This window comes from Motacilla alba, chromosome 2, assembly GCF_015832195.1.
Source record: "Motacilla alba alba isolate MOTALB_02 chromosome 2, Motacilla_alba_V1.0_pri, whole genome shotgun sequence".
Lineage (NCBI taxonomy): Eukaryota > Metazoa > Chordata > Aves > Passeriformes > Motacillidae > Motacilla > Motacilla alba.
The window spans coordinates 9,331,051-9,353,013 of NC_052017.1; the positions used below are offsets into that span (position 1 = coordinate 9,331,051).

The following is a 21,963-nucleotide window of genomic DNA, read 5'->3' on the forward strand; positions in this document are numbered from 1 at the left end:
GCAGGGCTCCTCTCAATTTGCCCATCCCACAGCCTGTGTTGGTAACAGAGATTGCCCCAAAACAGGTGCAGCACCTCGCACTTGATCTTATTAAATCTCATGAGATTGCCATGGGCCACTTTCTCAAGCTCGCCCTGGTGCCTCTGGATGGATCCCATCCCTCAGGCACATCAAGCACATCGCTCAGCTTGCGCCATCTGTAAATGAGCCGAGGGTGCGCTCAATGCATTGGTGAAGACATCAAACAACACTGGCCCAGCAGAGACCCCTGAGGGCACCACTTGTCACCGATGTCTATCAGGATCTCAACCACTGACCACTACCCTCTGGATGCAACCATCCAACCAACTCCCTACTCCCTGGACTGTCCACACATCACTGGAGAGAGAAATCTTTCTCTCTCTAATTTAGAGGGAAGGGTGTTGAGAGGGACTGCGTCAAAGGCTTTATGGCAGTCCAAATAAATGACATCTGCAGCCCTTCCCTTGCCCACTAATGGAGTCACCCCATCATTAAAGGCCACTAGATTGGTCAGGCAAGACTTTCCCTTGGCAAAGCCATGCTGGTTATGTCAAATCACCTCCCCATGTCCTTAGCACATCTGCTAGGAGGATCTGCTCCATGATCTTCCCAGGCACAGGTTGAGAGTTGCCAGGGTCCTCCTTTTTATCCTTTTAAACATGGGTGCAATATTTCCCTTTTTCCAGTTACCTGGGACTTCACCTGACTCCATGACTCTTCAAATACCATGGAGAGTGGATTTGCAACTACACCACCCAAATCCCTCAGGACTCTGGGATACACCTCATCAGGTCCCATCAACTTATGTATGTTCAGATTCCCTAGGTGGCCATGAACTTAGTCTTAACCTACAGTGGGAAGCACTGTGCTTCCCCAGTCATAATCAAAAGTATAATTTCAATAAAAATACAAGTAATATTAGCAGAAAATTGTTTACTTACTGCAGATGAGGGAAATAGCCAAAGACAAACAGAAAGAAAAACGGTTTTCATTTTAACTTACCTAAGCCACCAACTCAACAACCCACAAACTGACTCATTCAGATATAGGTTTTCTCCAGATCTCTCAATCATTTTGCATAAAATGTTAACTTCAGAAAATATAAGTTTTCTCAAATGTCAATAAAATTATTATCATCTTCAAAAGTGAACTCCATGGTATTTTTTATAAAGAACTTCTTGTCATTATGTGGTTTTGGATTGCTGTCATATCCAACTGTTTTCCAGTGTGTTGACATGTGCAATTGACATGACTAAGATGAAACTTTGTGAAGTTTTCTCTCTATTGGTCTCTTTCTGTGTGAATTTCTCTGTCTTGCCCATTCAGTTCCAGTGGTATTCTTACACACAAGGGTGTAGGCTTTGAGCTTGATCTGTAGGAAACCAGTGTTCAAAACAGAATCCAACTCACCTCTGCCTGTGCCGCTGAATTCACCCAGTGCCTTTTTCTGGATTAAAAATCCTTTACTAAAGAAGGGTTACTTTAAACCACAGTGTATTATCCTACTGAAATCCAGATGAGAGGCAGTGAAAGGATGCAAAATCCAGCTTTGATCATCATCTGCCAGCATGAGACATGGTACTATAGCTAGCTGTACATGGAAGACAGGAATTCTTACAGATAATATTGTGTGAATTCATCATGGATATAATGACAATTCTTGAACTTCAAACAGATTCAATTCTTAGTATTGTTTAACCTTCAAGAAAAGAAATACCTGGGTAAAACCAAGTATTCCCTCCAGAACATTGTAGTTTCTCTACAGTACTGTATTTTGCTTTTACAAACTGTACCACTTTGAGCATATCTTATGTAGTAAATTCTTATTTGGACAGTAAAATCAATACATGCACGGATTGCTTCTGCAACTGGCAGTGGTATTGCACATTTTTCTCTTACGTAATGAATAGGGCCACTAAATTTAACAGTTAGTGACACAGTATAATCCCCTACTTACGTATTTTAAAAAAATTCTTAGGATCATGAAGTACAAAGAGAAGGACACTTCCTCATTAGCTATTCAATATGGCTACAGATTAGAAAGAAAATCACCTTGTAGAAACTTACTTTCCATAAATAAAAAGCTTTGTATAGAGAAATCATGCTCTGCAGAAATCTTGATTACAGAAAAATATGTTAATGAGTACTACAAAAGGTAAGTTCAAGGAAAGTGTGAATCTAATGCTTTTACATCACCGTGTTCATTTAGGAATTTTTAAAATTAGTAAATTAAATATCTCATTTACATTGCACCAAGATCAGAGCTGCCACCATAGTTTGCTACTTAGTATGCAAGCATTACCCACATTTTCGACTCATAAAAACCAGAGAAATGTCATGATTTGCCTAATGTCACATAGCAGGAAACAGGAATCAAATCCTGTTGTATGGCCACTTGACATTCAAAGCCCTTCATAATCTGCTTCCTAATATTTCTCTCTTCTCCCATCACCCCCACCTCTCCAGTCAAACAACTTGAGTCCTCCGACTCATTTTACACTCATTAGCTATTGCCTTCCTGTTAATGCATTTGGAGCTCCCTTTCTGAACCAAGTTACAGCTTCTGCTCTATTCATTAATGCTCATCTTAAAACCCAGTCCCTCAGGGCTGTCATGGGCCAGCACAGCAGCTAGTTACCCTGTGTGTGACTAGTTCTCAATCCTTCCTTACCCATATCCGTGGACTTTTCAGCCCCTCAGGTTTGCTGCAAGTGGGTTTTCAGCCCACAGTGGCTACAATATTGCTCTTCCTTCAATGAGTGACATATTTTTCTTCTTACTACAGTACAGAAAAGCATTCACTGTCAAATTAAGTTAACATAACCAGCACATTGTTAACCATCTTTACACTACCATTAATTTATGCAGCCTCTAAATCCTTGCATTAATTATGCATCCCACCTAATTTATCAACCCCTTCAGGCTGGAAGTGCAGCTTTTCAAAGACTTTAAATTTTCAACACGTTAGGTGGCAACATAAAATAAATAAGTATTATATAGTTCACTATAGATATTTGGAAAAAATGCAGTATTTCTATATACAAAGCAGCCTACATCAGATTTAAAACAGGATTATTTTCTAATAAGCACAGGTGAAAAGAAAATCCCTAAAACATATCTCTGAACTTTTTACAGGAATCCAAGTTAAGTTAGTACTAGAAAAAAATCAAACTATGCTGAACATGAACAGAGCATGATAAAGTAAATAATCATCGAAAATTATTAAACTTGTTATACTGTAGAAGAAGAAGGAAGGAATGTATTTGCAGCCAAGTGTGTCTGTGCTGGTGCATTTGCATGATTATATACCATGGCCAAAAATTTTTTGAGCTTAGAAACAAACTGGAATTTAACTGCATCTTTTCAGTTTAAAGTTCATGATTGCTTATTGCTTATTATATTTTCATTGCTTATTTCAAACGAAGAACTTATTTAAAAACAAGAAGATTACTTTTTTAAAAAGTCAAAATAATTGACTTTTCAAAAATATCATTTAATCCCAAGTCATAAGATACTCCATTACTGTAGAGCCAAAATGTGCTTCAAGAGAAGGAAGACAGTGCTATCCTTCTACAGAGTTCCTGTTACTGTGGTTCTCTTAGTTTTAAAAACTTTGCATGAGAATGTGTTTATCTTCTATGTGATATTTTTTTAGGTGTAACAAAGGCACCATTAAAGATTATAAACCTTAGCACTACAAAGTTCTCCTAAGACAGAGGATTTGGAAACTATCCCCTTTGAAGTTAAGATGCAGATCTGAAGTTTTAAAAAGTTCATGGAGATATTTCAGAAAGTTTGGATGGGAGCTCATACTCCTCTACATTCCTCTAATACAGCATTTGCTCACACTTTGCTGCTTCTGCAGCTGAAGGAAATTTAGCCAGCTTGCCAAATGCTCCTAGAGTACCACTCATCTCCTCCTGACGCAGACACGTAAAATAGGTCAGATCAAATAAGTCCCATGAGTACTTCTTCCCCTTCAGTGACTATAAATGGGACAGAGAGACTGACTCAGCTGCAGAGATCTGATGTAAGATGAATCCCACACCACACAACTAACAATCCTGCAAGTTTTCTCAAAAGAAAAAAGTTGAAATGTTTCTTATCAAAAGCAATTTTAAGAAAAAAAGCCAGAAATTTAAATATCTAATATAACAGTCTTATTTCTGAGAGAGTAAAAAATTTCTAGAGTTGAAGAGGAATTTGGTGCATGTTGCCATTTCTCACGTGGTTTGTCAATAGGGGTAGTTTCCAGTCTGTCTGGGATTAGAAAATAATTGAAAAATTGTGCAGAACCAATTTTGCTGTAGTTCTCACTTGAGGACAGATATCCACACTTTTTTTTTTTTTTTGAAATTTTGTAAAAGCTGGAGCTTTTGAAAGCATGTAAAAACACACATTTTTTTTAGTGAAATCAACATATTCTTTGAAGACAGTTGAGAAACAGGATTTCTTTTCCTGGTATTAAAAAAAAAAAAAAAAAAAAAAAACTAGACCAGGTGGCAGACACCTCAAGCAGCAGAAGTAAAAAAACCCCACCATTTTCATGAAAATTTCAGTCAGATTCTGCTCTTGTGTAAGAAAAATTAAAGGACTGCTTTATTTTGGGTTGTTTGGTTTTTTTAACAAAACCAATTGACTTCTCTGAACATTCTGATCCTTATCTAAACCAAAGCTGACGGAGACTGTCAACAGATCTTTCAAAGAAAAATGTGCTTTTCAGAAAACTGAGGTTCTACGAGATAGTTCTAATGAAAAAAATAATAGAATCAGAATATTTAATTTGAGGTAAATTTAACATTACAATGCATCTGAGGCAGATATGAATGGTGGGACTTTAGATAAAAGAAAGAAGTTGGATGGGACTCTGAGCAACCTAATATGGTTAAAGATGTCCCTGCTCATTGCAGGGGGATTGGATCAGGTGACCTTTAAAATGTCCCTTACCACCCAAACCATTCTGTGATTCTATTCTGATTTTGTGACTTTTGGGTATTTCAAATGCCCCTTCCAGAGAGTGGCCTCCTGGATCAGGTCAGCAGGGGAGCCTGGCCCAGTGACAAGAGTGGCTTCTCCTGCCCATCATGGGCACAGGAGATCTGAGGATACAACTTCTAGGATGGGGACTGGCAAATCCTTCCCTCTGGCCTTGGGCTGACAAACCTTGCAGTTCAGGCTGAAAAAGTTCAGCATTACCATAAAACCCCCAAATTTTAAAATATTTCAGTATTTTACCCTCTGCAAAAATAATATTTTGAAGTGGTTTATTCCATTAATAAACTTTAATTTTCAGTTTTATTTTTGCACTGAGATGGAGCAAAAACAAATGTTAAAACACGAGAGGCTCCTATACAGAAAAGATTCCACATGTTGAGCAGATAAAACTAAAATCTCTTCAAGGAATACTCTCTGCTGCAATTAGGAATGAAAGCCAAAAACCACAAAAACTATCCAGGCAAAACCATCCCAAAATATAATTCCTTGTTCTGTTGGGTCATGTAAAACATAACCTTAGTATCTGTACTACACTGAAGAATTTAATCTAATGATCACACAAAACCAGTGGCTCAAGAAGTTAAATACAGCAGCTCTACACAGGCACACTGCACTTGGGAGCAATTTGAGATCCCCTGCTCTTCAAGCAAAAACTCACAATCATTGCTCAAATAACCTCTATGCAACAGCCAGAGATTTAGAGGAACTGCCATTTTATGATTTTATGTCACTGTAGGAATTTTTGAGAAAGAGTGAAATGTTTCCTTCATTATTTTAATTTTAAAGAAAGTGATAAACACATTCCTACAAGCTTGTTTTAGAACAAACCTGTTCTGATAGCTGGAAGATTTGAGGAGCTGTTTTGTTTTAAACTGCATATTCAAATAACTAGGAGTGCTATTAAAAGGAGCAAAGCAGTCTTATTTTTTTAAACATCTTTCACCCTCCTCCTTTAAAGAAGTCTTCAAATGTTATGATTCTTTAAACTCTGTGTCTTCAAGGTTACAAAATCATAACAGATCTTCTTGAATCTGAACTGCCTTTCTTATTAATATTATCATCCTTGGTTTGTTTGTCTCCACACTTATTTTTAAGCCTTTGTTCATTTGTGAAAGTAAACCAAGACAATGAAAAAAAAAATGGTTCATCTGTGGTTACAATATCCACAATATTGATATAAGATCATGATAAATCAGCACACTCTGTACCTCCTTCTACTTTATTAAATTACCTATTTTCTGAGTGCCCTATTGAGCTATTTTCTCTTAAAATTCAGCACGCTTGCAATTCAATCTTCCCTCTCTCACGGATGTCATGCACAAAGACGCACTTTTATTATTTCACACCCAAGAAGTAAAACAAATCCTAGTTCTGTTCCTTCCCATCGCCTAGAGCACAGAAATTAGCTGAAGGCCACATTGAAATCCCACTTGCACACTCCAAAGTCTGTGTGTTCACCAACTCTCTCACAGTGGTGAATACAGAACTGCCACCCAGTCTGAAAGCAGAGATGATGGCGAGGATGCAGGGGAGGCCTGGCTTAGCTGGGTAGCATGATCCAGCTCAGCAGACCATAATAGTCTGTGTGTTCTGCCTTGATGTGACATTTTTCTATTCACACTTTCTTACCTAGACTGACACCCAACTTACAAAGCAAATACACGGCTTTTCCTCTCACCAGAGTTAGTTACATACTTCCCATGGCTACAGGAACCCAGTGGGAGCACTTTAATACGGAGACTTCTGGCCAGACACAGTTATAAAAAACTCATTTAACTACTGTGTTTTCTGCCCACACTGAGCACTGCATTAGTAGCTCAGCAGCAAAAATCCATGGAAAATTGTTTCTCATTAAATATTTCTTATTCAGGGCCTGATGAGCAAATCCTAGCATAAATTTTGATTCACAATTACTGTGATTATTCATATTTCTTTTTCTTCCAAAGGAAAGTTTCTGAATACCTGCATCTAGACTATTTGTCCACATCAGAATTGTTCTATTGTTCTTCAGAATACTCTCAGCACTGCAGCCTGGCCCCATCAGTCTGTAACCCAAGCATTATTCAGGGATGCTATTTGTGCTTACTCAGTTTGCTCTTGTCAAAAGGGGCAAACAATACAAAGAATCACATCAGATTAAACCAAAATCAGTCTCTGACAGAAACCAGTAGCATTTGCTGAGAGAAAGAAGGCAAGAATGGGGCAATAGATCATAACACTCACATTGGTGTGACCTTCCCCGCTGCCATCTATTCATCACTGTGGAATATCCTCAGATCTGCCAGGCCCAATACCAGCCTGGAGAGCTGATCCACCAACAGAGGGTCCCTCAGCAGATCCATGAAAAAACAGGAATCATCAATTTATTAATATTTTAAAGTCTCATATAATGGAATGGCAACATTTTACTGTAGGTAAGATTATTTTTAAAAATCACTCTCTGAAATCATCCTTTTTGTCTTTGCACCACTTGACTATTTTTTGGTAATTCATCCAACAAATACCATATGTGACTTTGAAAAAAATTCATACTGTGAAATCTGGAAGACACAGTCAAGAAGGACACTAAAGCTTTTTGTCAAATCTGAAAAATACTACTTTCCTGTTGCTACAGTAACATCTTCCTAACAAGACCTTTAAATTTAAACACTGTCTTAAGAGAGTTCTAGGTCAAGTTAAAAAACACAGTCAAACTCTTCAGAGGAATCCAGTTCATATTCAGCATGATTAAGGATGGAACAGAAAAGGTGAACTAAAGTTTTTATCTATTTCCATAATGACTTCTCACTTGCTGAGGTCTGTCCTACTTTCTTTCCCCTTAGCCACCCAGTAGCCTCTCTTGTGAGGAGAGAATTCTCAATGGTCTCTAAGGAAAATTCCCTAATAATTTTTTATCCTAGAGCAACTAATCATTTTCATTAAAAAAAGAGCTTACATTTGCAAAAAGATGTATTTGCAGAAATAAGTTTTCACCTCCTGAGATTAAACCAAGAAAAAAAAAGCTACTTCTAATTTGTTACATATGGAGAATAACTACTCACAGATAATATATGAACTGAGAAATTGCAGAGTGAATTCAAAATCCATTCATGAGGCACCTGGGGATTCTGACAGGAATTTATATTTATTTTTTCTGTACCTATGCCATCATCTCACTGGTCTGTAAGGTAAGGTCCAGAGCTCAAATTATTCTTGGGAAGCATTGGCAATGTGCATACTGAGAATTATCTTTGGGAAAGGAGGAATAACATCTTTCAGTTTTCATGCAGTTGTAAAGCATCAGTTAGTGGATTTTTGGCATCAATCTGATTTCAGAGAAATATTCATTTGCATCTTTTTACAGTCCTTCCTGGATGTCAGCAGACATCCTACTCCTTGGAGAAGAATGAAAACCAAACCTTCTAGCTCATCTAGATTTGTGCCTTATCAAATTTTAAAAAGTAAGTTAAATACACAAAGTCTTTTTATTGCACAAGGCACTACAAACAGCAGATTCAAGGCAATTTTAGGAATTTTTATCTAGTCTCATTTTAGGAACCTTATTATAACTATCTTACTTGGAAATACAATGAATTCTTTGAGTAACCTTGAACATGTATGCAAGTGACAGCACTATGAAGTTGGAATTACAAGTTTTTCTAGTGTGTAAAATTTTGATGTCATCAAAGTGCTCAATCACCAACTAAATGAGTGAAATAAGGGTCTGGACTCTACAAAAATTCAAAGAACAAAACTGCTGTGATCTATATTTTTCCATGCTGAAAACATAAATGGTGACCACTCACGTTTACTAAGCGACAAAAGCATTTACTTATAGTTGGGCACATGCTTAACTCTTTGCATTGGCAATCAGTACCAAAATTAAACAGACAGACTTAATCACAGCTTTCAGGTAATAAACTATTACAGAAATAGCTCTTCCTTCATTTATGAAGTGAAAAAAAAATATTGTCATAATAACTGACACACACTATCCACAAATGAAACGTGACTAAAAATAAACTATGAATGAATATAATGTAAAATACTGTGGTGGAAGGAGTGGTAAGAAACTGAATTACTGTAATTAACCTATTTCCAACAGAGCTGCCAGTTCAACTTTTACTTACAAAACTAGGTAAAAGAGCAACTGTTGCATACTGACTCCAACATAACAGATAATATTAGAGTACACAGCTTAATAATGTGTACTCAGGAAGAGTTGTATTGGGAGTGTGTAAATGTTTTGGGGAATTATTTTTTTGGTTTTGAGTATGTTTTGGTTTTTTTTCCCCTCAAAGTGGTGTTTAGTTGACATCTGTACAAATGGGAAGGACTTTCCAAAAGTTCCATGGCAATGACGAAGCTGGTCAAACAGAGCTCTGTCAGCACAACTGAGCTGAAGGGCTGGAAGGTGGGTGGAAATCCCAGGTATGAATGAACCTTCTCCCAAGAGAAACCACAGCAGAAAGGCAGGTTCTTCACGTAAAGTCAGTATGTATTTCGGGGGATGAGACTTCACCAAAAATAATCTGTCCCTGGGAAATGTAATTAAGCATTCTGATAATTACTTTACTCTGACAATCTGGTAAAGATTACAGATTACAGAATGTTATGTGATCTTCCTCTGCACCTAATCTTTTGTAACATAGTTGTTTTACTGAACTCTGCATAGAGTAGAATACTTGCTTTTCATTTGAACATGAACGCTGTCCAGGCTTGGGGAGTGACTTAGGTGCGGCCAGCAGAACACTGCCCTCTGTTTCCCAGAGTGACATTCCCACACAAGGTAACACTCACATCCCTTCTGTGGGATCAGGGGTATAAAACGGAACTCCATCAAACCACCAAAGCCCATCATCTGGCAAGAATTCCCCACACTGAGAAGAATTAAGCAGAGTATCTTTGTCAAATTAAAGGAAAACATGGGAGCTCCTGAGCCAAGTCTATCTTCAGACTACAACAGAGACAATGGAAAACTGACTGGAAATAAAATGTTCAAATATTTATTTGGTAATACTTTGTCTCAAGTAGAGCTAAACATATTCTATAAAATCAGGCAAGCCCTGTTTAAATATTTGGTGTCTTAAATCCAGGAACCTTGAACTAATACCAGTTGCATCAAAAGGAACTGAACCTGCAACCCCTCTAATTTACACCAAACACAGAAACAAAGTCAGGAAAACTGGTGAAACTACTCATTAAAGGTTGTATTTTATATGCCTCTCTTGATAGCAGAGTCTCCTTGTGCAGGGATGAACTTTCATCTGAAAGCAACCTGATGTTATTCTAATTCCAGATGGACAAAAAGAAAGACACTGAATGACAAGAGTGTTAGATGGCCAAACATATGTAAAATAAATTCAGATTCTGGCAGTTTCATGCAGACTTAGGTGAAGCTCATCCCCTTTTAATGCACTACTATTTAATTTAGTCTCTCTGGCATGAAGCTCCCTAAACTGCAAGAGAAAGAAGCACAACCATGCTCCTTTTACAACCATCGGTGGGTAGCTGATCCTTTCAGAGCTCTTCCCTACCTGCTAAACTGTGAAAATAGTTCCATAATCTGAAGAGGATAACATATAGTTCTAGAATTCTCTCAAGTAATTCTTCAGTTAGGAAAGTTTGACAACTGGGTGTGATCAGTTCCTTCATTCAAGCGGAATCAGATTCTCCATCAAAACTGTGTGTTCCACTTTCTGAAACAGCAGCCATTTGACAGCTGTTTATTCTCAAGCCTATGTGTTGTGTCCATTTCCTCCTCCCTGCTCAGTTATTTACTTTCAGATTACAAACTCTTAGAGCAGGTGTTACTCAGAGAAACAAAAGCAAATGGACAGAAAATAACCCTCCCTCATCCCTAGATCTTTGCTGGGCAGCATAAAACCCAGCACATATAGTACTAAAACAACCTTCCCATTCTGCTTTTCAAATGCCACTTGATTATAGCATTATAAATTTCATAGTCTCTGAAAGTGTGATTGCTTCCAAAGAACATTATTGTTTTCTTTTTCTGCAGCTCTTACAATGGATAGCATCAGTTAACTTTGGGTCTTCCTTCAAAATTTCAGTTTTCATCTTTGTCACATTTATTCTGAATATACAATTTTTATAGCTGGTTTTTGTTCTAGGAATTTATCCCCTGCATCTAACATGTGTTGGTAAACTGTAATTATGAGCTGACCTAGTTAACTAAAATAAATATCCAGGTAGGTAGTACTAACAAGAATATATTTGGGGTGGAGTTATGTCTGTCAACTGTGTCATTACCTCCAAGGTGACTACCTAAATGCTTGATGATATTTACCTTGGTATCTTGTTTTCATTAATATTCAGCTATCTCCAAACAGTCATGACAGATGACTAATTCCCAAATTTCCTTTTCACCTCCATTTTTTCTTCCTTTAGGATGTTAAAGTAAGACCTGGGATAGTCACCTGTGAGTACAGCCATCTCCAGCAAATGGAAGGAGTTGCAAAATCCACAGATTGATGCCATGAAGATAAGAGCCAGTGTTTAGTTGAGGAGCTGGGCTGGGAGGTGTGGCCAGGTCTCAGAGGAGGCTTGCTGGAAGATTTTGCTAGTCTGAGTAAAGCATTGACTGACTAAATACTGAGACTAATGAGCTTTGCTGAAATCTAGAACAGGGAGGAAGATTTCATGAAGATTTCATGCTCACTGAAGGTATTTGATAGTTAACATCTACCACAACAGATACCAAATAAAGCTGAAATGTAAATATTTATATATAAAGTATTCCACACTACAAATTAAAATTATAACAACTATTTTTCCAAGAGAAATAAACAATAATGTATAATTTCTTAAAAGAAATAGAATAGACATTCACATTATTTGGTGGTGATTTATCCACAATAATCAAGGCCTATAATATTTGACGCTATTTTTTAAATTCAGCACTAAACTGCAAAAACAATGTAATGTCTGACTTATAAATCTACTCTGTAAGAGAGGCCAGGTTAATAGGAGACTGTCTTTTACACAGACACAAGTCAAGATTTCATGCCTTTGAGACCTTAAGAGAAATAGTGGCACAAACTAATCCTACCCCTAAACCCCTCTCCCTGTTGCCATGTCCATGTGCTGGACAAATACCAGCACTAGTTTCACTGCTTGGGAGCAAGGCTGTGTTTTAGGTCCATTTTTTTTTATTTCATCCAAACCAATACCCCTTAGAAAAGCAAGATCAACAGTCACTGTCAGGAATAGCATAAAATTTGTTACTGCCATTCTGTACCTGCAGGCTGGTAGTAGTTGAAAAAAACACAGACAATTGCTTAACACACAAACTCTTCCTCAGGCCTGAAGATGAGGCATGACCTTCCAGGTGAAGTAAAGTTGTTGCCTGAAACAACTGCTCTGAGTTTAACTGAATTGCATCAACCAACTAAAAACTTGTAGAGAGAAGACAACTTCTGCTCTTGATGCAGAGCTGAATAGTAAGAGAAGAGGTTATAATATCTTTACCCCTTTTAGGGCAGCAACAGACAGACTCCTGCAGAATAATGTGAGCAGAAGATTTCTGTGCACCAGAAACTCAAAACACCTCATTCAGCATCCACAACTGATTTTCATACAGTACCTTGTGGAATATATTGAGGTTCAAGCCTGACAGATCAAAGATTAATTGGAGAAGAGGGAGTAAAACAGGGGGGCTTCCATGTATCTGGATATTTCCTGAGTTTTGTTGAACTTGTTCATTGCAATACATAGTGCATGTTTGGTCCCCACTGCCTTGTTTTCTATGAGGGCATCTGGAAGTATGTGACATTTTGGAGGCACAACTATCTCTGCACATTACCTTGCTCTTGCTGGCTGTGATTTCAAGCTTATGTAACCATCTTTGCATGCTGCTAAACTATGACTGAAAGAAGAGACCTTACACCCACTACAACCAGCTGTACTTCCCATAAAACTTCGATTTACTCATTTTACATGTAAAAACAGCTTGTTTAATCAATGTGTTACTTGGAAGCAAAACAGGTAGGCATTGTAAGCACTAACTCTCCGTCCAGAGACACTGTGTATCAACAAACTAGGTTTGATATTTAAGTACCATTTGCTGAAACAAACTATAGGGGAAAATACCACAGTAAGATGTGGTATTACTAAGCTACTTCTCAAGAAACTCCTTCTCAGAAAGAATAAAATCTATAAGTTCCTCTACTCTTTTAAGAAATAAAATTCCCGAATTGTTGGACACGTACAGCTGTTCTGAATGGCAAACTCCAACAGGGAATGCGGGAATGTGTTGACACTGTGGAATGGTTGAGGTAGATATAGAACCCTTCCACCACCTCACAAATAAAGGCCCTAAAACTCACATAAGAAAGCTCGTTAATGTATGTACACATTAACATGCATTCCCTTGACTGTCCATAACTCATGTCTTCATGGTCCTCTTCAACTCTCTTAAACCAGACTCCCCTGCCTTTTTCTCTGTCTCGCCTGCAGACCTCCTGCACATTTACCTGCTTCTTTCCCCTTTGCTTACTTATTCTGTTATGCCCATTTATCCTCTGTCTCATTTGGAGGTCCTCTTCACTTGTTTGCAACTACCAGAGGCTGATTTTCTCAAAGAAATTTCTTTCAAGTATTACAATTATCCATCAACCACCTCACTTCAGTCCCTTACGTGACAAACCTGCTTGACTACTCACAGAACCTCCCGAAGCAGCTCACTGGCAAGACCTATAGATCTCAGAAAGGTCTTGAAGAAATGTAGATGGTGAGCCTCAAGCAACCTAACTTTAGTTTAAGCTACTTCATTAGTCTCACCTAGTGGGGAAAGACGGGTGAATCACTCTCCAAATGTGTTTAGCTCTCCCCAAGTTTAACCTGAGCACCTGATTTTTGAAGAGCTGAAGTGCAGCACCTACTATGAAGATATTTAGAGATACTTGTCCTAGCCTGGGAGATGAATTAAGGTAATACTAAGTGGAAAGTAATAAATGCACTCAGGGAGATATTTATCTGACCTGTGTTAGATATGTACAGTTGAGTAAAATTAATTGAAATTTATAAACTAGAAATAGGTTAAAAGGAGCCTAGAGTGATTAGCTCAATTAATTACATTTAGTAGACGATTCCCAACCCTTACATTAAGAGAAATAATCCTTTCTATTCCCAGAGCAGTTTCTCATAGAGTATATGCATTTCTCAACTCCATTTTTTTGCCACAGCTTTGGCCTGAAAGAATGAGTTAATAGTTTTATTTTGCAAACCCCTTATCCTTCTATTCACCTTCCTTTATTTTCTCATGCCTCAAACTGATACACTGAACATCTCAGGTTTGCTGCTGCAATTGACAATTGTTTCTTCCAAGAGAAAAGGTTTAATTTAATCTTAAATTTACATCTTTACAGATCATATATAACTCACTAATCTCCACTTCTGATCTCCTATTCCAAATATTTAATTTCTCATTCTGTCCTCAAAACATCCACATTCAAACATGGCTCTCTCTAGTCCTTGGCTTCTCTTCTGCTTGCTTCCCTTGTCATCAGCATCTTCACCTGCTTACTCCTCATTTGCAAACATAAAACTGTTTGACCAACAATATTACTCACTGCCTTCCTAGATTATTAATAATGACCACGCTGAGCCCAACCAAATACACATCCAGCTCAGCACTCCTGTGATGGAACCTAGCAGTGAACTTTGCCTCTTGGAGACTTTCCATCCTCTGCCAAATTTATGACCAAAACCAAATCAATCTTTCCACCAGTTACTGAATTTCCTCCCAAATGTGCCTGTGTTGCCTAAACACCAACACAGGTTTTAGCAAGACAGTAGATACACTGATTTTGTAAGAATAACTGCAGAGATTTTAGCTAAATTTTAGGCTACATTGTCAGTGGGATGGGACTAAAATATGTATCATTCTCAGGCAGCTGGAATATACACTGCCTTTTGACTTGTACAAGTCTTCTTACGGATTTGGACACATATGAATGATGGCAACCACCTACATCTGAGCTCATGTTCTTATGCTCTCTTTCCAGGCAGTGGAAATCTGACTGACACAGGGGACCTCAGCTTCTGCTTCTCAATGAGCTCAGCACCCCCAGGGACTGCAGCTGCACTTTCCTCTCCGTGGCAGCTCAGCACAGTGCTGTCTGTAACCCACAGCGCTCACAGTCACAAAGTACACAGGCCACTGCCTGTCTATCAGCAGTGTGTCAACATGACCTGCCCTGGGCTCTTTCAGCAGAGCTGCCCAAATGTTCCGGGATCCAAGGAGGAGCACAATTCCCCCTCAGCAGGCTGGCTGACGTCATGGCACGGTGATGGAGTGCTGTGGCGAGGTTTAGAAGGGCTGGGGCACACTCAGGTAGGAAGCAGAGACAAGATTATCTTGCCAAAAACTTCCCTGTTTTCTCTTAGTCAACACAGAAAAACTCCCAAGAAATCCCAACCTGTGAACAGCCTTAAGAGCACCCTGCAACTGCTTCCTTTGACTGATAGAAAATAATTCACGTCCTGTCCACTTGCAACTTTAAACACAAATAAGTTACCATAAAAAAGCTATTGTAGAACAGGCATGGCATGATGCCAATAATATTAATGCATGTTCTTACCTGTAATTCAGTGGAACTGACAGATAGACATGTTCTGATATCAATCTACCTTAAAGCTGCTTTTTAATGTAACTGATAACTTAAGAAACATTTCTAGGATATGCAAAACTATTTTTGAGGAAGGGAATAATCCAGTTTCCTATGCTGAATCCTTCACATTCTGAGCACACAGCCTTGTCTTAATTAAATTATTTTGCTGTTATTTTTATTTTCTAGCATTATATCATAAATTACACTCCAGAATCAATAATTACATCAAATAAAGACATTATTTAAAAAAACTAGACTGCCTATGAGAAGTTCCAAATGAATGCAACTGGAAAGTCAGGCTTTTTTTTTTTGTACTGAACAGATGGTAAAACTCTAATTCTCCTACTTTCTCAGCCAGTCTGCCACAAGCCCCAAACCAGAACTTTGGTCCAAATGCTACTGAAGTCAGTGGGGAGGTTGACATTGACTTCAGTGAGCTTCAGCTCAATTACTTCAAGAAGCAAAACTTCAGTCATCGTGGATCTTCAGAGCAGTTAATGATGGCTGGGAACAGCTACGGTAGTTTTGTTATGGTAACATCCATCCAACAAGAACTAAACCAAGATACACTTCTTTGCCATTCCCCATGGGGCATCCACAGACAAAAGCTCTCTATTGCTGCCTCCTTTGGATAGTGTTCAAAACACTGAATGAAATGAAGAAAATCTAAATAAATAAATTTTTCACCTGTCCTACTCTTTATTTCACTCTCTTGCAATTTAAGAATCAACACTGGAGAAATGCTTTTCACCAAAAGTAAATGAAGTCCCTGCTGTTGCAGTTTCTTAATTCTGATCAACTTTAGCCACTTGCAACTCTTAACTCACCTCTAAAATATTTTTTCAGTGGTTAAATATGCACACAAGTACTTTGTGAAAATACTAAACTTAACATGCAACATATTTTAAGTCTTTGAGTAAAGTTTCCTTCTTTCTCAATTACATTTAAATCCGAGAGAAATGTAAGACACTGTCGTTGCTCACTGTATGTGTCAGGAACTCACAGCTAAAGGTTTAGGAGTATATTTCATATTTATAAGCTAAAATGTGATTTGTCTTTTTGTTAGCAAGTTAAAAAGTAAATTCACAGTCATTTTGACAGACAAAAATGCTGCCTGTGATTACTTCAATACAACTCTGAAGGAACTTTTACACAGTGTATGGAACAAATTTACGTAGAGTGTGGAACAAATGTTTCTGGAAATTTCCACATCATATCAATGTACTCATTTAAGAGGAAAATGCATACTGAGAAATGGGATTGCACACAGCACAAAAGATCAAATTATATTGCAAAATTATATTCGCTGAAGGTTATAAGCATCACTTTACACATTAGAGGTCAATGTGAAGGCACTGCAGCAAGCACATTTACTCTTTTCTGAAACATGAGGACAACTTCTGCTATAAAGCAGAAGTGTTTTGGTACTAATGAAAGAACGTGATTAAGAATGTTCACAGCTTACTTTGTTATCGAGCCTACCTAAAATGAAAATAAAGTACCACTGCAACTTTCTGAATCAATTGGTCCACTTAAAAGGCTGTACAATGAAAATATTTCAGTAGTTGGAGCTGCAGTTTTTGTTGAAGGTACTGCTTAGTGTTATGACCACAAGACAAGAATGCAATAACCCAAACCTTTGGAACTGAGCAAACATGATCAGGATGTATTTTTCCACAGACGATTACTTTGTAAAACACTTAAAAAGAAGTTTCATAATCTTAAATGAACTGTATCTTATAAATTAATAAAGATTTCTGTAGAATAATCAACTCCCAACCAGAGTGTTTCATTAAAGACTAATGAATACTACTATGTACTCAGTAGATTTTTTTTTTTCTGTGAAAAAGACTCTCTCTCCTGACCTAGATCTAGGCAAGAAAAAGAGAGAGGGAAAAGACTTTACTTTTCCTTATTTGTTCACATTGAAAATGTTACTATAAATCATCACAGAATGATGAATGATGAAAGGTAAATGTCAAGAAATGGAATATGTGCCTCTGTTGGTAATTGCACCTTAACAAAACACCTCACCACAGGAAGTATCTACAGAGCTTCCTGAATTATAAAGGCAGAAGAAGCAGGAGTCCAAATAGGGTCTCTCAATTCACTCCAACTTTAAATCTTCTAATTTCTTAAACAAGTTTGTAACTGTGTTGCAAATTGTGTTGCAAAATAAAGGTCAACATTTAAAGATGCTCACTATACTGGAAAGTACAGGCAAAAGTTGACCATAAAAAAGAGGGAAAGAAGTAAATTGGATTAATCCATTCCATGAAATGGTAAAGGTCATGAACTTCTGCTTCTCAAACAACTTTTAGGAAGAGTTCCTGAAATAATGGGGGGGGAACCCAATAAAAATATGTTTCTATAATTACTTTGCTTTTAAGGCAGTTTTCAGCACACATTCTAGAGGACTCATAATGTATCTGTCTGTCTTCAATTTTTAATTAAAGAAGATGGGAGTGTGCACAAGAAGAAACCAAATTAGTATCTTTCACATACAACCAGAAATAATCCCAAAACCTGGATACCGTGTACAACTACAGTTATGTCCCCTGATTGTGTCTAAAAATTGCACTCCAAAATTGAACAGAATCTACAATAATAAATAGTTTGAACTCAAGATTAATGAGATCTGAAACACTGGTCAATAAAAGAAATAAAGGAACTCTAATGGAAGAGACAGCTAAAACTGTTTCACTTCAAGCAATGCAAACATTTTGCTGCATCTTGTCAAACACAATCAATCCCTTCCCATCTTTCCCAGAGATCCCTGACATATCAGTGAGGTCCCTATCCCAGCAAGAAGTAGGGAGGCTCAGCTTGTTTTGCTGCCGTGCAAATGCCTCCAAATTATACCTCCAGAGCAGTGGATTGACTGTGTAAAAGCAAGGCTGCTCTTCCCTCAGTGCCTTCCAGGCAAGGACAGCCTTAACTGGCAGGCAGGGATCCTTGCCGAGGCAGGAGCACGGGGAAGCTGGAGGGAAGTAACAAACACACACATTGTTTTTGTGTTTCAGCTACAACAGACTGAAAAAATACTCTGTGACCCAAACTGATTTGCAGTTTGTGTTTAGGGAAAGAGAATCAAAATCTGACCACTTCGAAAGCACAGTGCAGGCTATTGCATTATTAGAGGTAAAAAAATACAGCTATTACTTGCAATATTTTAATGCAAGCTTTCTCTTCAGCAGATTAGGAGAAACAGTCTATATCTATAGCAACCAGGAGAGAGGAGGGATGGATAAATCCAGTCCAAGCCATTTCTCCCTAAAACCTTGCATCACTACCTTCACTATAGCAAGCATAATAGCTCATTTTTATTGCCACTTGACTGAAGCCTCATTATAAACATGGTCAGCTGATTTTAATTCCTTCTTAATAAACAGAATGTACATGATGAAAACTGCAGCAATATTCCTCTGGAAGGTTTTCTTTGTTTCTTAAAGGAATTTAATTTTTTTGTCTTAGAAAAAGATTTCTTAGAGATAGTTTGTTTAGTTTTCACTCTGATGTCCATAACCATCTTAGGTAGATATTAAAATGCAAAAAAATACAAAATTCTCCTAGTCATGACCTTCTTGACTTAAAGTGAGCTTTGGGAAGATACTGTAAGTGAAATGAGACTGACTCTATAAATAGATATTAATATGAACAGACAGTTCAGGTGAGCATACAGTGCTGAATGTCTCAAAGCAAAGGAAAGAACTGCCAGGGAGAGTGTCACAGGAGAATTGCATCGATTTCAAACAGAGTTTGTTTTCAGGATCCCTTCATGCCAGTGTGGGTCACTTCCCATGTGGGGATGCTTAGTGCAGATGGCACCTTCTAAATGAAGAAGGGGTCGGTCGAGAATGTCTCAACACAAAGCCGCTGTTTGATGGTCCGCACTGGGCAGCACTGGGGATTTCCTGACAGCTCTGAAAGAGCCTTAACCCGGAGCCAGTGCTGACTTCCACCTCCAGCAGCACGAGTTGGAGGGGGGACTCCACCAGAAGCTGAATCTGGGGGATTGTGGCCCGGAAATTTCCTGTCTCCTTCAAATACAAGGGCAGTTCGGTGGGCTGAATCCAGCAAACCGGGAGAAGGGTTAAATACGTGGAGGCTGGAAGCATTTTCGGGGACTCGCCACGGGCGCACCTCGGTTTTAGGGGCCTCGTGAGCCCTGGCGGAAGTTTTCAGCATGGGGGATCAGCGGGTGAGAGCCGCCCCGCAGAGGTGTCCCCGGAGACGGGACAGCCGCTGGGGCAGGGGCTGGGGCGGAGCGCGGGGGCAGGAGGTGCGAGGGGCCGGGAGCGGGTCGTGACAGACCGGGGACGGGGACGGGCAGCGGGAGGCGGTGCGGAGGCACCGGCGGACGGGGCCGCTTATCCGGAGCCGGCCGTGAGGGACCAGAGGACGGAGCTCCGGAGCCGGCGGTGAGGGACGAGCGGACGGGGCCGCTTATCCGGAGCCGGTGGAGAGGGACGGGCGGACGGGCCCCTCGGCGTCCGCCGTGCGGGCGCGGCCGCCGGGGCCCTGCCGAGCTGCCCGCGGGGAAGCTCCCGGGGAGCAGCGCGGGGTGCGCTCCCCGCCAGCCCCGCGCCCCCCGCCCCGAGCCCCACTCACCGATCCGCGCCTCGGCGGCGGCCCCCGCGGAGGGCGGCTGGATGCGCGGGGCGGCGGCGAGCACCTGCGGCAGCGGCGGCGGCGGCAGCAGCAGCAGCAGCAGCAGCAGCGGAAGGACGGAGCCGAGCGTGTCCATCATGCCTGGCCCATCGCATGCCCCGCTCCCCTGCCCGCCGCCGCCAGCCCTCACTCCATGCCGCTCGCCCGCCCGCCTTGTGCCTCCCGCGGCCGCTCCCCGGCTCCGGCAGCCGCAGCAGATTCAACACCCAGGACAGCGACCAGCGCCGCCCGCCCCCGGCCCCGCCCCGGCCCGCCCGGCAGCCGTGAGGGGGGAGCGCTCCTCGCCGCCCGCTCCGCCCTGCCCGCCCCGCCGGGGCCGCGGGCAAGCGGCTCCCCCGGGCAGGGGCAGCGGCTCCGCCGGGCAGGGGCAGCGCTGCGGCTCCCCCGGGCAGGGGCAGCGGCTCCCCCGGGCAGGGGCAGCGCTGCGGCTCCGCCGGGCAGGGGCAGCGCTGCGGCTCCCCCGGGCAGGGGCAGCGCTGCGGCTCCCCCGGCCCGCGGCCCTCACCGGCCCTGGCGCAGACCGGGACCCTGCCCGCCTCCGCCGGCAGCCCCTGTAAAGATGGCTGGGCACGGGAAAGGAGTGAATGTGCTTGTTTCACACACCTGTACGGGGAGACAATGGAGCCTACAGGGGCAATGGCCGTAAACTGAAACACAAGAAGTTTCACCTCAACAAGGGGGAGAACTTCTTTACGTTGAGGGTGTCAGAGCACTGGAACAGGCTGCCCACGGAGGTCATGGAGTCTCCCTCTCTGGAGACATTCCAAACCCTCCAGGACTTGTTCCTGTGTCACCTGCTCCAGGTGACCCTGCTTTGGCAGGGAGGTTGGATAAGGTGATCTCCAGATGTCCCTCCAGATGTTGGAAGGGACATCCAACCCTAAAAAATCTGGGATTCTGTGAAACCAGTCCACCCTATCTAAGTTTTGTCCTGAAACATGTGCCAGCTGAGTGGATCCTCCCTGTGGTCTCCTCAGCAGCTGTTTGTGTACCAGTGTTTTCTCCACAGAAAATTGCTGACTATTCCAAAGCATTTAAAGCGCCTTCAGGTAAACACCTGAGTTTGCCTGGGAGAAATCCACGTGTGACATGTTCATCCTCCCCCTCCTGTCCCCAAACCACTCTGTGCAAGTGGGAGCATCAGTCCAGGCTGTCAGGAGGGATCAGGAGTCTCAAGCTCATGGAGTCCCTCCTGGTTCACAGGCTCTCCTTTTCTCACAAATTCACTGTAGCAATACTCAGCCTTTAACGCAGCAGTCACAGCCACCAAGGGGACGCAGCACAGGTGCCACGTCTCCATACAGGGGGATGTGTTTTTGGCCAGGACAGCCAGCTCCATGCCACACCATATGATGTTGGTCCCAGCCCCCTCTCACCTAAACATCTGCTTTATTTCTCTCTGAAGTTTCAGATTCCCATGACATTCAGGTAAACTGCTCTAACTACACCTGACATGCTTCATCTCTGCCTTTAACCACACTGAGACATGCTCGAGGTATTTAAAAAGAGTAACAATTTCAGTACATGAGGTGGCTTTGCCATAGAGCAGAAAAGCAAATAACAGAAGCCCACAGAACAGGCTAACCCTGGAAGAGCAGAGACCTTCCTCCTTGCTCACTTCCAAGACTTGGGGCAGGGGGGCTGGGTGGGAGCTCACGGGGAGAAC

At 40.9% G+C, this 21,963-nt stretch overlaps 1 protein-coding gene across 1 annotated transcript in view; it reads right to left on the minus strand.

Moving 5' to 3' along the window:
* The window catches only part of PTPRN2 (protein tyrosine phosphatase receptor type N2), a 633,980-nt gene extending 613,452 nt beyond the window's left edge, over positions 1-20,528 (minus strand). Inside the window, exon 1 of the mRNA XM_038127342.1 lies at positions 20,238-20,528. Coding sequence (XP_037983270.1) covers positions 20,238-20,376 — 139 coding nt within the window. The 5' untranslated portion in view covers positions 20,377-20,528. The remainder of the gene's footprint in view (positions 1-20,237) is intronic.
* Positions 20,529-21,963: the final 1,435 nt, after the last annotated feature.